Source organism: Saimiri boliviensis, chromosome 7 (assembly GCF_048565385.1).
Source record: "Saimiri boliviensis isolate mSaiBol1 chromosome 7, mSaiBol1.pri, whole genome shotgun sequence".
In the NCBI taxonomy this organism is placed as follows: Eukaryota; Metazoa; Chordata; class Mammalia; order Primates; family Cebidae; genus Saimiri; species Saimiri boliviensis.
The window spans coordinates 78604423-78619158 of NC_133455.1; the positions used below are offsets into that span (position 1 = coordinate 78604423).

Genomic DNA, 14736 nt, shown 5'->3' on the forward strand with positions numbered 1-14736 from the left:
ACGGAGTTTCGCTCTTGTTACCCAGGCTGGAGTGCAATGGCGCGATCTCGGCTCACTGCAACCTCCACCTCCTGGGTTCAGGCAATTCTCCTGCCTCAGCCTCCTGAGTAGCTGGGATTACAGGCACGCGCCACCATGCCCAGCTAATTTTTTTGTATTTTTAGTAGAGACGGGGTTTCACCATGTTGACCAGGATGGTCTCGATCTCTTGACCTTGTGATCCACCCGCCTCGGCCTCCCAAAGTGCTGGGATTACAGGCTTGAGCCACCGAGCCGGGCAAAGGTATTTTATATAGGAAATGCCTGGTGTAGTGTCTTGTCCAGCTAAATAAATAAATGTAGCTATTAAATTCTAACAGTTTTATTCTACTGCTCTTCCCATTTCTCCTTCTCCCCCAAGTTTTGTTTGTAGTCTGTGACTGCAACCTAGTCTGTATTTAGTACATATTGAATAATCAACAATGAAATGGAAATATTGAGCACATATTGTGTGTCAAACAGTTGTATTAACTCAAACCTCACAGCAGTGAAGTTGAGGCATCCTGAGCCTACGCTGCCTCTGTGTTGCATTAATAAATTAGTAAAGCTGGGCGCGGTGGCTCACGCCTGTAATCCCAGCAGTTTGGGAGGCTGAGGTGGGCGGATCACCTGAGGTCAAAAGTTCGAAACCAGCCTGACCAATATGGTGAAACCCAATCTTTAAATAAATAAATAAATAAAATTAGTAAATATGTGACCAAATAAATGACCTGACATTTACTGCTATTGAAAGAACCTATGAGTAGGACTTCCTAAGAATGCTCTCCTTTTCAAGGACAAAATTTTAGTCTGTTTAAAATAAATTTGGAACGGGCACGGTGGCTCATGCCTGGAATCCCAGCACTTTGGGAGGCCAAAGGTGGATCACCTATGGTCAGAGTTCGAGACCAGCCTGGCCAACATAGGGAAACCTGGTCTCTACGAAAAATACAAATTAGCTAGGCGTAGTGGCGGGCACCCATAGTCCCAGCTACTCGGGAGGCTGAAGTAGCAGAATTGCTTGAACCCCGGAGGTGGAGCCAAGATCGCGCCTTTTACTCTCCAGCCTAGGCGACAGGGACAGACTCCATCTCAAAAAAATAAATAAAATAAAACTTAAAAATTTTTGAAAAACCGTTAGCACTCATCAGATCTTCACGCTGCTGGACTCGGGACACTTGGGGCCCTAGACAAGCAATAAAACTGACTCACACGTGGTTAGAACCACATCATCCTGATTCGGGAATCCGTACTCTAACTACTAGAAGCCTTTGTGGAATGCACGCGGCGAACCTGACGCTTGAGATCTGACACCGCACAGACACCGCGTGGCATTTACGAGCCGGATAGGGACCTGTGGGCCGGACGCCTCATCCCGGCATGCACCTCAGGGCCCGGCGACCACGCCTTCCGGCGAGCGCCAGGGAGCGCGTGTGCCGCTCGCCGCCCGGAAGCACCGCCCGCTCGCTGCATGCTGGGAGTTGTAGGCCTCCGGCCCCAGCCCGCGGGCTGCCGCCCGCACTCTCCATGAGACTACTGGCGCCGTCGCCCGCCCGCGCGGCACCGACGCGGGGAGCGCGCTTTGCGCTGACTCAGCGGCGACGGCGGCGGCGTTAGCGGGCCCTCGCGCTCTTTCCCTTCCTAGGGCGCCGACCCCGCCCGCTTGCTTGCTTGCTTGCCTGCCTGCGTGCTTGCTTGAACGGAGCCACGCAAGAGAAGGTGCCAGGGGACGCGGAGCGACGAGAGGCGCGCGGCCTCAGCCAGCTCTGTCTCCGGCGTTGGCGCTGCGGCCGTGGCGGAGGACTACGGCGACAAGGACGAGGGCCGCTCTCCCAGCTCCCTGCGTGCGGCGCCGCACCGCTGGCCGACCATCGGGAGTGCAGGCTGGGAGGCGGGATGGAGCGATAGGGAAGGTGACTCGGGGCTCGGGGGCGGCGGGACCGAGACCAGGGTTGGTCCGTGAGAGGCTTCGAGGAAGTTGGCCGGGGATGACCGGCCCGGGGCAGCCCCAACGCCGAGGAGGGTGCGGGCTTGAGACCCTCCATGGCGGTGCGCCCCAGGCCGGGCGGACCGGGTGGGGGTGGGTACGAGCCGGGGCCGCCGCCGAAGAGCGCGTCGCGAATGCGTGGCCGCTTGTTGCCTGGTGTTTCATCACCCGAATTGCCACGAGGCTTCCTTTAGGGGAGGGATCCGGGGGAAGGATGGGGGGGCAAGGCTGGACGAGGAGGGTCGGTATCGCCTGTGGCCCTCATGCTCATTAGTCATCGTTGTAGCACCTTATCAACTGTGGAGACCCCAAACTTGATTTTCCCCCACCCGGGACAAAAAGGGGGAGAAGTGTTATTTCTGTGTAGTAATTGGCCAGCGCGGACACACCATTTCTTCTCAAACCTTCCTCACTATCCTGCAGGACTAGAGAAGCATGAGGTTTCCTGTAACCAGAAAAACAAGTACTTTTTTGAAAGTGCTAATTAGTTGTGGCGGGCGGGGTTTGGGGGAGAGTTAAATTTTATTAAACCGACTTGTCAGCATGGTGTTAAAAGGCTGGAAAGAGTCAGCCGTAGCCTTTGAAACAGTCTTCAGAAGGTGTGGAGTTTTTCCATAGTGTTTAATTCTTAATGGCTATCCAGGAAGAGTTAAGGCTTAATTTTTTGTTTTAATCTAATGCTTAATATTTTAAGTATGTTGCTCGCCTTCCCTCTAGAACCTTTGTAAGATGCATGCTTGTTGTCTCCCAGTGCAGCGGTGCTATCTCGGCTCACTGCAACCTCTCTGTCCCAGGTTCAAGTGATTCTTCTGCCTCAGCCTCCAGAGTAGCGCGATTACAGGCGTGTGCCACCGCGCCCGGCTAATTTTTTTTTGTTTTTTAAAATTTTTCGTAGAGACTGGATCACCATGTTTGCCAGGCTGGTTTCCAACTCCTGACCCCAAGTGATCTGCCTCCCTAGGCCTCCCAAAGTGCAGGGATTACAGGTGTGAGCCACCGCGTCTGGCCTGAAACAAATGTTTAAACTGCATGGCTATGTCATGTTAGATAGAATATTACATGTTACGTACAGTCTTTTACTGGGAAGGCCGTTTTTTTCACACGGGGTGTAACTTTTTTACTTGTTTGAACACACGTAGGTACTTTGCCATATTTCACTGCGCATTGATTGTCCAAGTGCTTTCTCTGGGAGATTCTTCTGTAGTAGCAACTGTTAACTAGTTTGTTTCCTTGGGTTTATTGGCTATATTTTCCTTGGGACAACTTAATTTTTCTCCTGATAGCTTTGGAGTGACTTGACCAAGCTTAAGCAATTTTTTCTTTTCTTTTTTGAGACAGAGTCTTACTCTGTCACCAGGCTGGAGTGCAGTGGCACGATCTCGGCTCACTGCAACCTCTGCCTCCTGGGTTCAAGCAATTTTCCTGCCTCAGCCTCCTGAGTAGCTGGGACTGTAAGCACGCACCATCTCACCCAGCTAATTTTTGTGTTTTTAGTAGAGGTGGGGTTTCACCTTGTTGGCCAGGATGGTGTCTATCTCTCTCTCTCTTTTTTTTTTTTTTTGAGACGGAGTTTCGCTCTTGTTACCCAGGCTGGAGTGCAATGGCGCGATCTCGGCTCACCGCAACCTCCGCCTCCTGGGTTCAGGCAATTCTCCTGCCTCAGCCTCCTGAGTAGCTGGGATTACAGGCACGCGCCACCATGCCCAGCTAATGTTTTGTATTTTTAGTTTCACCATGTTGACCCGGATGGTCTCTTGACCTCGTGATCCACCCGCCTCGGCCTCCCAAAGTGCTGGGATTACAGGCGTGAGCCACCACGCCCGGCTGATGTCTATCTCTTGACCTGGTGATCCGCCCACCTGGGCATCCCAAAGTGCTGGGATTACAGGCGTGAGCCACCACGCCCGGTTTAAGCAAAAAAAAATTTTTTTTTAAAGCCATAGCAAATTCATGGAGGCTTTTGTTGGACTTCCCAATCTGGGATTCTTAGAAACTCCAAAATTGTTTTTTCTCGCTGGGTAATTTTCAGGGGAATGGACATCATATTTTCCTAACATTGAGGTGTGAAGGGAACCAGTACCTTTCTTTGAGGTTTTTGTTTTTTGTTTTGAGATGGAGACTCCCTCTGTCACCCAAGCTGGAGTGTAATGGTGTGATCTCTGCTCACTGCAATCTCTGCCTCCCGGATTCAAGGGATTCTCTTACCTCAGCCTCTAGAGTAGCTGGGATTACAGGCACGGGCCGCCACGCCCTACTAACTTTTTGTATTTTTAGTAGAGACGGGGTTTCACATTGTTAGCCAAGATGTTTTCAAGCTCGTGACCTCGTAATCTGCTGATCTACTAGTGTAAGAATGCTCTAGACTAGGCACAGTGGCTCACGCCTGTAATCCCAGCACTTTGGGTGGCCGAGGCGGGCGGATCAGCTGAGGTTTGAGACCAGCCTGATCAACATGGAGAAACCTCGTCTCTGTTAATAAATAAATAAAAAAGAAACACAATGTTCCAAGTAGTTTCCATCTCCCATGTTCCTGCCTCTTATTGAGGACCCACTATGTGCTAGGCATACTCTGCATACCTTATCTCTTTGAAGCCTTTACAACTTTATAAAGCAGGTAGTCTTTTTTCCATGCCATAGAAAAGGCTGTCTCAGGTTTTGTAAGTTGTCCAAGTGGCCCCAATTTAAAACTGACAAGATGGGAATACAAACTAGGTCTTTCAAATCCAAAGCCTATGTTCTGCTATGTCCTAGGAACATAGTGATGACTAGTCAAGACAGTCCTTGCCCTTTAGGACTATGAGAGATGGCCAGGCATGGTGGCTCATACCTGTAATCCTAGGACTTTGGAAGGCCCAGGTGGGCAGAGCACCTGAGGGTAGGGGTTCAGTACCAGCCTGGACAACATGGTGAAACTATCTCTACTAAAAAATGCAAAAATTAGCTGGTGTGGTGGCTAGCTCCTGTAATTCCAGCTACTTGGGAGATTGAAGCAGAAGAATCACTTGAACCCAGGAGCCGCAGGCTGCAATGAGCCAAGATCGCACCACTGCACTCCAGCCTGGGCAACAGAGTAAGACTGTCTCAAAAAAAAAAAAAAAAAAAAAAGAAAGAAAACCAGTAAGCTGGCAGGGGAATGTAATCCAATTTGGGAAAGTGGGACCATAGGGGTCAAAGAAGTGTTCTTGAAAGAGATGTCTTCTAAGTATTATTTCAAAGGACAGCAGGGGTTAACCTAGCAACAAGAAAAAAGCAGTGTACGAAGATGAAAGGTAGAATGCCATTGGAGAACTGCCATGTGGTTCACTAGCACTGGCCTTGCTGACCTGGGATACGGAATACAGTAGTGAGTCACTCAAAAGTGGATCATAATCTGAGGGCAGTGGGGAGTTTCACTGCCTTGAAGTATGCAAGTATGATATGAACCATGAGAAAGGGCTGAGCTGTCTTCAGAGCTCTGAGTCCATATCCTGATTTATCATTTGATTCAGACAGGCTCAGGGGAAAACAGAAAAATGTGTCGTAGGTATCCTGTAACCTGGTTCTGATCCTGACTTCACTGTTCCCAAAAGGCTTTTCTCCCCTACCCCCAACCCAATTAATATTTTGGCTTCTTCGATTATGGTAATTTAAAAAAAAAAAGCCTTTTTTTTTTTTTTTTTTTTTTAGACAGTCTCCATCTGTCTCCCAGGCTGGAGTGCAGTGGCATGATCTCAGCTCACTGCAACCTCTGCCTCCCAGGTTCAAGCAGATCTCCTGCCTGAGCCATCCAGGTAGCTGGGATTACAGGTGTGTGCCACATTGCCCAGCTAATTTTTTTGTATTTTTAGTAGAGACGGGGTTTCACCATGTTGGCCAGACTGGTCTTGAACTCCTGACCTCAGTTGATCCTCCTGCCTCGGCCTCTCAAAGTGCTGGGACTACAAGCGTGAGCCACCACCCAGTCATTAATGGAAGTAGTAATAGCCAGTCTCCATACCTTTGAGGTCTTCAGAGAATAAATATCATTTTCATATCATTTAGAGTTTGTTCCATGTTAGCTCAAGTGAACATACATTCTATCAAAAACTAGGATGCTTTTTGGGGCTTATTATTTTAAAATGTTAGAACCTGTATTGTGAAGAGGTGGATTATTCTCAGAGATTAAAAAAAAGATCTTAAGAGTGTCCATGTTAAGTCATTTGTGGATCTCCCTCCCCACAACCCAGATGGAGTCTTGCTCTGTTGCCCGGACTGGAGTGCAGTCGCGCAATCTTGGCTCACTGCAACCTCCGCCTCCCAGGTTCAAGCGATTCTCCTGCCTCAGCCTCCTGAATAGCTAGGATTTCAGGGGTGCACCACCATGCCTGGCTGATTTTTGTATTTTTAGTAGAGAAGAGGTTTCACCATGTTGGCCAGGCTGGCTTGAACTCCTGACCTTGAAGTCAAGCGTCCCCAAACTTTTTACACAGGGGGCCAGTTCAATGTCCCTCAGACTGTTGGAGGGCCGCCACATACTGTGCTCCTCTCACTGACCACCAATGAAAGAGGTGCCCCTTCCTGAAGTGCAGCAGGGGGCCGGATAAATGGCCTAAGGGGGCCGCAGTTTGGGGACGCCTGCCTTAAGTGATCTGCCCGCCTAGGCCTCCAAAAGTGCTGGGATTACAGGTGCAAGCTACTCCACCAGGCCCATTTGTGGATTTTTGTATCTACTATTGAAAAACATTTTTTCGAAATTTCTAAAATTGGCTGGCAAGAGCAGCCATCTGTAAAATGCAAAACTAGTCCATTGCTCAAAAGCTAAATGACTGGGTTTTCGTTACTTTGTTTCTTTCATTAGACTTCTTTTGTAGTACTTTGTAAACACTTCAAAGGATATTGAACTCTGAGGTCAGCCATTCTGATGTTTTAAAATAGGTTTGTGATATTGGTGTCTGGAGGTAGGCAAATTATTATACTTAATCTGTTATAATAAAAGTCTGGATTTGTCATTTTTATACTTACTGCAGTTGTACAAATTGCATTTTTAAGTACTGGAGATAAGTAAAACACTACATAAATTAGGTACTTCTATTTAAAGTAGAAAATGATTACTTTCTATACCTTATTAAGAAGATCTTGAAGAATAAAGTTTGAGGACCTTAATGCCATACTTTAGATTTTTAGAAATTACACATTAATGGAGTAGTTAGCAGGGCCCATTTTTCTGAGAATTAGGCTCTTAACTTTCAGTTGCAATTTAGATGTTTCAAAAGAAGTTATTTAAACATTTAAGCGTCTTTGCATGATTTTATCCACTTATGTTATTTGGGATAAGCATTTATTTGTTCTTCGAGTAATATTTTCTTTCAACTTTTTTTTTTGTGGCAGATGTTTATAAATTCTTCTGTGGGATCAGACGGCACGCCTATTGTAACCAGAAAGCTCCACGTATAGCAGCAAGGATGGATGAACAGGCTCTATTAGGGCTAAATCCAAATGCTGATTCAGACTTTAGACAAAGGGTAAGTTACTCTGCTGAATCATTTTTTAAAGCATGTCACCACAGATTTGTATTAGAGGACTTGAATAAAAATATACCTGACAAAGGTCTAATTTGGGTAGAAATGAACAGAAACCAAAAAAAAGTTGAGCTGTTTGAATATATTTTGAATACAGAAACATTGAGTGTTGTGATTTATTTTCTGTTTACTTGGCCAAACAAGAATGTTAAAATCACATGAGATTGAAGGCAGATCTTTATGCATCATCAGTCATTATTTCTAATTATTTAAAAGTTGTAATGCAAAGGATTCATTTGAGGGACTCTCCATAGCAGCAGACATGCGTATTTTATTTTTTTCATTACTTGGCTTTGTGTATGCAAGCTATTTAATGCTTGCCTTAATTATTATTATTATTTAAATTTTAAATTTTTTTGTAGAGATGGGGTTTCACCATCTTGCCCAGGCTGGTCTTGAACTCCTCAGCTCAAGTGATCCGCCCACCTTGGCCTCCTAAAATGCTGGAATTACAGGCATGGCCACCCTGCCCAGCCACATTAGTGATACTTAACATTCTTGTTATTTGGTCTAGGCAGACATAAATAAGCAGTTGTGATAGGCTATGTCTTAAATAAAATGATTACATGACAAGAATCCATTATCAAGTGCTGGGATCGTTGGATAAATGTAAACAATTAAATATAATGTGGCCTGCAACTATAATCATGACTATAGCTGAATGAGACAATATAAAGAATGAGCCTATAATTTTTTTTTTTTTTTTTTTTTGAGACGGAGTTTTGCTCTTGTTACCCAGGCTGGAGTGCAATGGCGTGATCTCGGCTCACCGCAACCTCCGCCTCCTGGGTTCAGGCAATTCTCCTGCCTCAGCCTCCTGAGTAGCTCGGATTACAGGCATGTGCCACCATGCCCAGCTAATTTTTTTTTGTATTTTTAGTAGAGACGGGGTTTCACCATATTGATCAGGATGGTCTCGATCTCTTGACCTCGTGACCCACCCGCCTCGGCCTCCCAAAGTGCTGGGATTACAGGCTTGAGCCACCGCGCCCGGCCGAGCCTATAATTTTTTTAAAGAAATGGGCGTTCTGAAGTATAGGGTAAGTGGAAGGGAAAGGCATTTTCTTTATACTTTTCATGACAAAGAATGCTTTTTATAAATTAGCTAAATGAGGTTAATAATCTCACTGAATATTATAGTAGTTTTTCGTATTTTAAGAAAAACACCTTTTAAAGCAGGAAAAATCCCAACTAGTTTCTAGTATGGTACCATGTGTATGTTTCTGCTACTAAATAAGTAGCCCTGCAGATACTGTAAGTATCAAGCTAATTACAAGATACCTATCTAACAAGTAAGGACATCAAAAGACATTTAAAATCCATGGCTTCTGTGTGTAAACAAATCTTTCTTGCCATAGAGTTTTATATTACCAGCCTTCAAACACAGTTGAAGCATCATAGATCTTTACCTGTAGTCTAGCTTGGTATTGCATGCTTATAATTAAAAACCTTTGACTATATGTTTAGTTGTTAGATGGCCTTTGTTGTTATTTTTATGTGCCTCTTGAGATCTTTTATTTCTTAAGTTACAGCATCCAGTTGTTGTTGTTTTTTCTGGGAGATTTTTTCAAAGCATCCAATTTTTTTTTTTTTTTTTTTTTTTTTGAGACGGAGTTTCACTCTTGTTACCCAGGCTGGAGTGCAATGGTGCGATCTCGGCTCACTGCAACCTCCGCCTCCCAGGTTCAGGCAATTCTCCTGCCTCAGCCTCCTGAGTAGCTGGGATTACAGGCACGTGCCACCATGCCCAGCTAATTTTTTGTATTTTTAGTAGAGACGGGGTTTCACCATGTTGACCAGGATGGTCTCTTATCTCTTGACCTCGTGATCCACCTGCCTCGGCCTCCCAAAGTGCTGGGATTACAGGCTTGAGCCACCGCGCCCGGCCTCAAAGCATCCAATTTTTTTACTATGTGCCATGATTTCTTTTTCAGAAAAGTAAAACCAGTACATTATTAGTGGCTTTAATACAGAAGTTGTGCTTTTTATCAATAAAAATGGGTTCTGTCACAGACGTGTTTTAAGCATCCAGGTCCAGGCATAATTTGATATCCCATTTGGCCAATCTGATTAACAATTTATTCAAATGAAAAGGGAAGAAATCTTAAGAAAAGTGAATTCTCAAAGCCCTTTTGTTGCCAGTTCAGGAGTAGTGGAAACTTAATTCAGTTTGGTGGTGAGCAGAATAACTGCCCGCCAACACCAATTGCTCAGTTGTCTATCTTTAATTTTCTTTTTTACTGGGCAATAAAATTGAACTGACTTGTCATGTAGAGTCAATAAACCATTAGAAAAAAGGTATGAGGTAGAACTAGGTGATGAAAGCTAGGACTTGTTCATCAATGTTGTAGAATTTTGTTTTTTTTAAATTGTTAGTAATGCATGCATTTAGAATACAAAGGCTTTGGTTAAAAACTAAAAACCTGAAGGACGTTGGTGTTGAGGTTGGCGTACGTATCAAGGACAGTAATTAACTATGGCTTCTGAAGTTTTGGCAAAACCTCAGATGCGTGGTCTTCTGGCCAGGCGTCTGCGAATTCATATGGTTGGAGCATTCCTGATATCCCTGGGGGTTGCAGCTCTCTATAAGTTTGGTGTGGCTGAACCAAGAAAGAAGGCATATGCGGATTTCTACAAAAATTACAGTCCCGAGAAAGATTTTGAGGAGATGAATAAGGCTGGTGTCTTTCGTAGTATAAAGTGATCTTGGAATAGAAAGAATTTCTTCAGGTTGAATTACCTAGAAGTTTGTCGATGACTCGGGCTCCTGAACTATGACACATGAATATGTGGGCTAAGAAATAGTTTCTCTTGATAAATAAACATTTAACAAATAAAAAAAAAAAAAAAAAAAAAAAAAACTAAAAACCTTTCAGGTTATCTTTCCTCTCCTACTTTTTTTTTTTTTTTTTTTTGAGACGGAGTTTCGCTCTTGTTACCCAGGCTGGAGTGCAATGGCGCGATCTCGGCTCACCGCAACCTCCGCCTCCTGGGTTCAGGCAATTCTCCTGCCTCAGCCTCCTGAATAGCTGGGATTACAGGCACGCGCCACCATGCCCAGCTAATGTTTTGTATTTTTAGTAGAGACGGGGTTTCACCATGTTGACCAGGATGGTCTTGATCTCTTGACCTCGTGATCCACCCGCTTCGGCCTCCCAAAGTGCTGGAATTACAGGCTTGAGCCACCGCACCCAGCCTCCTCTCCTACTTTTTAAAAAAATACAACATTTGGCCAGGTGTGGTAATCTCAGCACTTTGGGAGTCCAAAGCAGGCGGATCATGTGAGGTCAGGAGTTTGAGTTGAGACCAGCCTGACCAACATGGAGAAACCCGTCTCTACTAAAAATACAAAATTAGCTGGACTTGGTGGGTCATGCCTGTAATCTCAGCTGCTTGGGAGTCTGAGGCAGGAGAATCGCTTGAACCCAGGAGGGGGAGGTTGCGGCAAGCCGAGGCCGTGTCATCGTACTCTAGCCTGGGCAACAAGAACAAAACTCCATCTCAAAACAAAAGTAAAAATAAAAATAAAGTAAAATGCTTGTCTTTGGCTTAAAACCTGCTATTATTAAAGAAAATGGTATGCCATGGCAGTTCTAGCAGCTGAAACCACCTCTCCCCTCTTTCATAAGTGAAATATTAGGTGGTAATCCAACATACATGATTAACCTCTATCTTGTCCTCTGGCCTCTGAGATACTCCTTTTTTTTTTTTTGAGATGGAGGTTCGCTCTTGTTACCCAGGCTGGAGTGTGCAATGGCTCGATCTCCACTCACCTCAACCTCCACCTCCTGGGTTCAAGCAGTTCTTCTGCCTCAGCCTCCCTTGTAGCTGGGACTACAGGTGCGTGCCACCATGCCCGGCTAACCTCTGAGATATTCCTAAAGGAAACCCTAGGTTTCATGGACTGCTATTAGAAGCAACTAAGCTGGTAGTATCTTTTTTTTTTTTTTTTTAATTTTTAATTTTTATTTTTTCGTCAATTCACTGATACAAGAATATCAACTGGTAGTATCTTTTATAGCTGCCTGTGTTCTTATAGTCTTAACTTCTAAAGAGACCCATTATTTACTCTGGGCTGTTTTCCAATACCAACAACAAACTCTCTGATTCTGAGGACACCAACGGAGTGTCCTACAAACCAGTTCACTTCTGACGCTACCAGGAGTTAGCATCACATCCCAGAAGTTAAGGGTTCAGTCTTACAAACCACCCTCACTTAAGACACCAATTGAGTCTAGAACCTCTCATATTTCTGCTCCTACAACTCCCTCCTTGAGTTTGACTATTTGTTGGAGAAGCCCACAGAACTTAGAAAAACAGTTCACTTACTTGTACTGATTTATTATAAAGGATATGCCTTGTGAGCAGCCGCATGGAAGCAGTGCATAGGGCAAAGGATGGGGGAAGGGGCATAGAGATTTTCTGTCCTCTCTAGGAACACTACCCTCTCAGCATCCCAGTGTGTTCGTCAACCTGGAACTTCAAGAGTTTTTATGAAGTTTAATCTTCAGTCCCCTCTCCCCTTCCCAGAGGTTGGTGGTTAGGGCTAAAAGTTCCAACCCTCTAATCACTTGCTCTTTCTGGTACCCAGCCCTATCTTTAGGCTATCTAGGGTTCCTGCATCAAGTTACCTCATTAACATAACCTCTGTTGACCTTGCAGTCTCAGTCATCCTTTCACTGCAGCTTCCCAAGCAGTTGGGACTACAGGTGCATGTCACTGCTCCTGGCTAATTTTTAAATTTTTTTGTAGACACAGGGATCCACTATGTTGCCCAGGCTGGTCTTGAACTGCTGGCCTCAAGTGATCCTCCCATCTTGGCCTCCCAGAGTGTTGGGATTATAGGTGTGAACTGCTGTGTCTGGCCTAAAGAGGCTCATAATGAATGACAAAAGACAGTCCTGTCACTCAGGAAACTCTACGTTAAGAGCTCTGTGCCAGCAACCCACTGTAAAGTCTAAATGTATTTTTTTGTTACACTACCTATTTATTTTTTTAGTTTTTTTTTTGTTGTTGTTTGTTTGTTTTACACTACCTATCTAATATTATATTTGATGATCTTCATCTAATCACCTTCATTTACCTGGTCTTCTGTCAGTAGGAGCAGCCATTGAGACCATGTATGAAAACCCAGTCCCTTATTCATGCAATGCATAGTATAGGAAACTATCATCTAAATATAAATACAGTGGCTTTGATCTCTAACCCAAAGAAAAAAATAATTTTACATCTCGACAACCTGGTGTGTGTATATATTTATATGTACATGTACACATAAATAAGTTACAGAAAATAATATTCTTGCTAGGTACAGTATGGAATATCTAATATTCTCTTATTTTTTAAAATTATTATTCAGGACTCATAAATTGGTTTCATCACTAGTGGGAGACACCACTGTTTTTACAATACTCACCAATTGAAATTAGGTTCCTCTAATGCTAACGTTCCTTTTACCTTATGTCAGGTTTTGTATCAGTACATAATTGCTGTCAAACCATCTAGCAGTGTTTCCAATTTATGTGCGATTTTCTTGTCTGTTGGAGGTACTTTTCACAAAATGTTCTCCACTATTTGTCCATTGCCATGTGTGAAACCTGCATCTGATGCAACATGCTGATGGGAAGAGTGCCTGAAGTAACTCTTGTTTTCCCAGCAGTTGGGTAGAGGGCATATGGACTTGGTGCTGCATCCATTCTAGAATACTCTTACTCTTTGTTGCTACTGTTACTTCTCATTACAAGGCCCTGAATTCTTTTTTTTTTTGAGACGGAGTTTCACTCTTGTTACCCAGGCTAGTGTGCAATAGTGCAATCTCAGCTCATTGCAACCTCTGCTTCCTGGGTTCCGGCAATTCTCCTGCCTCAGCCTCCTGAGTAGCTGGGATTACACAGGCACGCGCCACCATGCCCAGCTAATTTTTTTGTATTTTTAGTAGAGACGGGGTTTCACCATGTTGACCAGGATGGTCTCGACCTCTTGACCTTGTGATCCATCCGCCTTGGCCTCCCAAAGTGCTGGGATTACAGGCGTGAGCCACTGCGCCCGGCCCAAGACCCTGAATTCTTAAGCATAGAGATAAGAAACTTTAAGCTTTGACCTTTTCGGTTATTTAGTATTTTTCAAAATTCATATCGTGAACTTGTATTCCAATTTTAATCTCTAGGGAACTTACATGATACAATTAAAGACTTGAAATACTCTTCTGCGTAACAGTAGGTCAGATAAGGTACACAGTGTGTTTTATCTTTTATAATCACCCCTTTCAAAGCAGATGTGCTATTAAATAGGAAAAGGGCCCTTCACATGCCATTTTATTATAATTGCATATTATAAAATGATTACACCCATAACCCATCCTCTACAGTTTCTCAGTAGTCTGGCACTTGACAAAGCACTTGGCTCTCATTCGTCATCATAACTCAATGAAGTCTGCCGGGCATTTTTGTGTTGTTGCTGCTGTAAGAAAACTGGTTTGATTACCTAACTGATGGAATTTATGTTTGTTTAACCTATTTTTAGGAATGACCCCTAGGTTGCAAATGTTTGTAAGCCTGCATTTAATATTTTAGCTGTTTTTCTATTAAGTTTACTGATTTGTTACTAGGTTTCCAACTCTCAGAATATTTTGTTTAGTACTAGCAGGGCATTGCAATTGTTTATTCTGAATGCATTTTTTTGTTTCGCAATCTTACAGGCCCTGGCTTATTTTGAACAGCTAAAGATTTCCCCAGATGCCTGGCAGGTATGTGCAGAAGCACTAGCCCAGAGGACCTACAGGTAATTAAAACAAAATTTTTATGACTCTTAGTTTAAATATTTCTGTGGACATGACAGGACTGTTAAAGTTACCTGGATTTGCAAAGTGTTTTCATAAAAACATTTTATGATTTTTTTTTTTTTTTTTGCAAAGACGTTAGCATATAGTCATTCGATGTGGAAATGAGAAAAGTAGTAAACCAACAGTTTGACCATTTCAGAATTAACTTTTCAGTAAAACCATCCTTTGCCATATATTTTGTACCCGTCACCAGATCCCAGCTGGAATAAAGTACGGTAAAAACTTCTTATCTTATCACTGTGAGTGATAACTGCTTTCCTAAAATGTTGGTAAAGAAGGTGATTGTAAATGATAAACATCTTTTTTTGTTTGTTTGTTTTGTTTTGTTTTGTTTTTTGAGACAGAGTTTCGCT

General features: G+C 43.8%; 2 protein-coding genes across 3 annotated transcripts in view; both read left to right on the forward strand.

Annotated features, from left to right (window-relative positions):
- The window catches only part of XPOT (exportin for tRNA), a 59288-nt gene that overhangs the window by 6274 nt on the left and 38278 nt on the right, over window positions 1-14736 (forward strand). The window contains exons 1-3 of one of the 2 annotated variants that reach the window (XM_003926522.4): window positions 1544-1931; window positions 7352-7485; window positions 14240-14322. In XM_003926522.4, coding sequence (XP_003926571.1) covers window positions 7426-7485; window positions 14240-14322 — 143 coding nt within the window. In that variant the 5' untranslated portion in view covers window positions 1544-1931; window positions 7352-7425. Of the gene's footprint in view, window positions 1-1543; window positions 1932-7351; window positions 7486-14239; window positions 14323-14736 lie in introns of those variants that run through there. The other variant, XM_074402842.1, reaches the window with a different exon arrangement.
- LOC120364925 (cytochrome c oxidase subunit 6C-like) lies at window positions 9936-10410 on the forward strand. Its single transcript, XM_039471766.2, has one exon. It carries the CDS (start codon window positions 10019-10021, stop codon window positions 10244-10246), a length of 228 nt encoding a protein of 75 aa, XP_039327700.1. The 5' UTR covers window positions 9936-10018; the 3' UTR covers window positions 10247-10410.

What these genes read in the sequence shown, in the direction of transcription:
- LOC120364925 (XM_039471766.2), top strand. Translation starts at nt 10,019, where the DNA reads ATGGCTTCTGAAGTTTTGGCAAAACCTCAGATGCGTGGTCTTCTGGCC.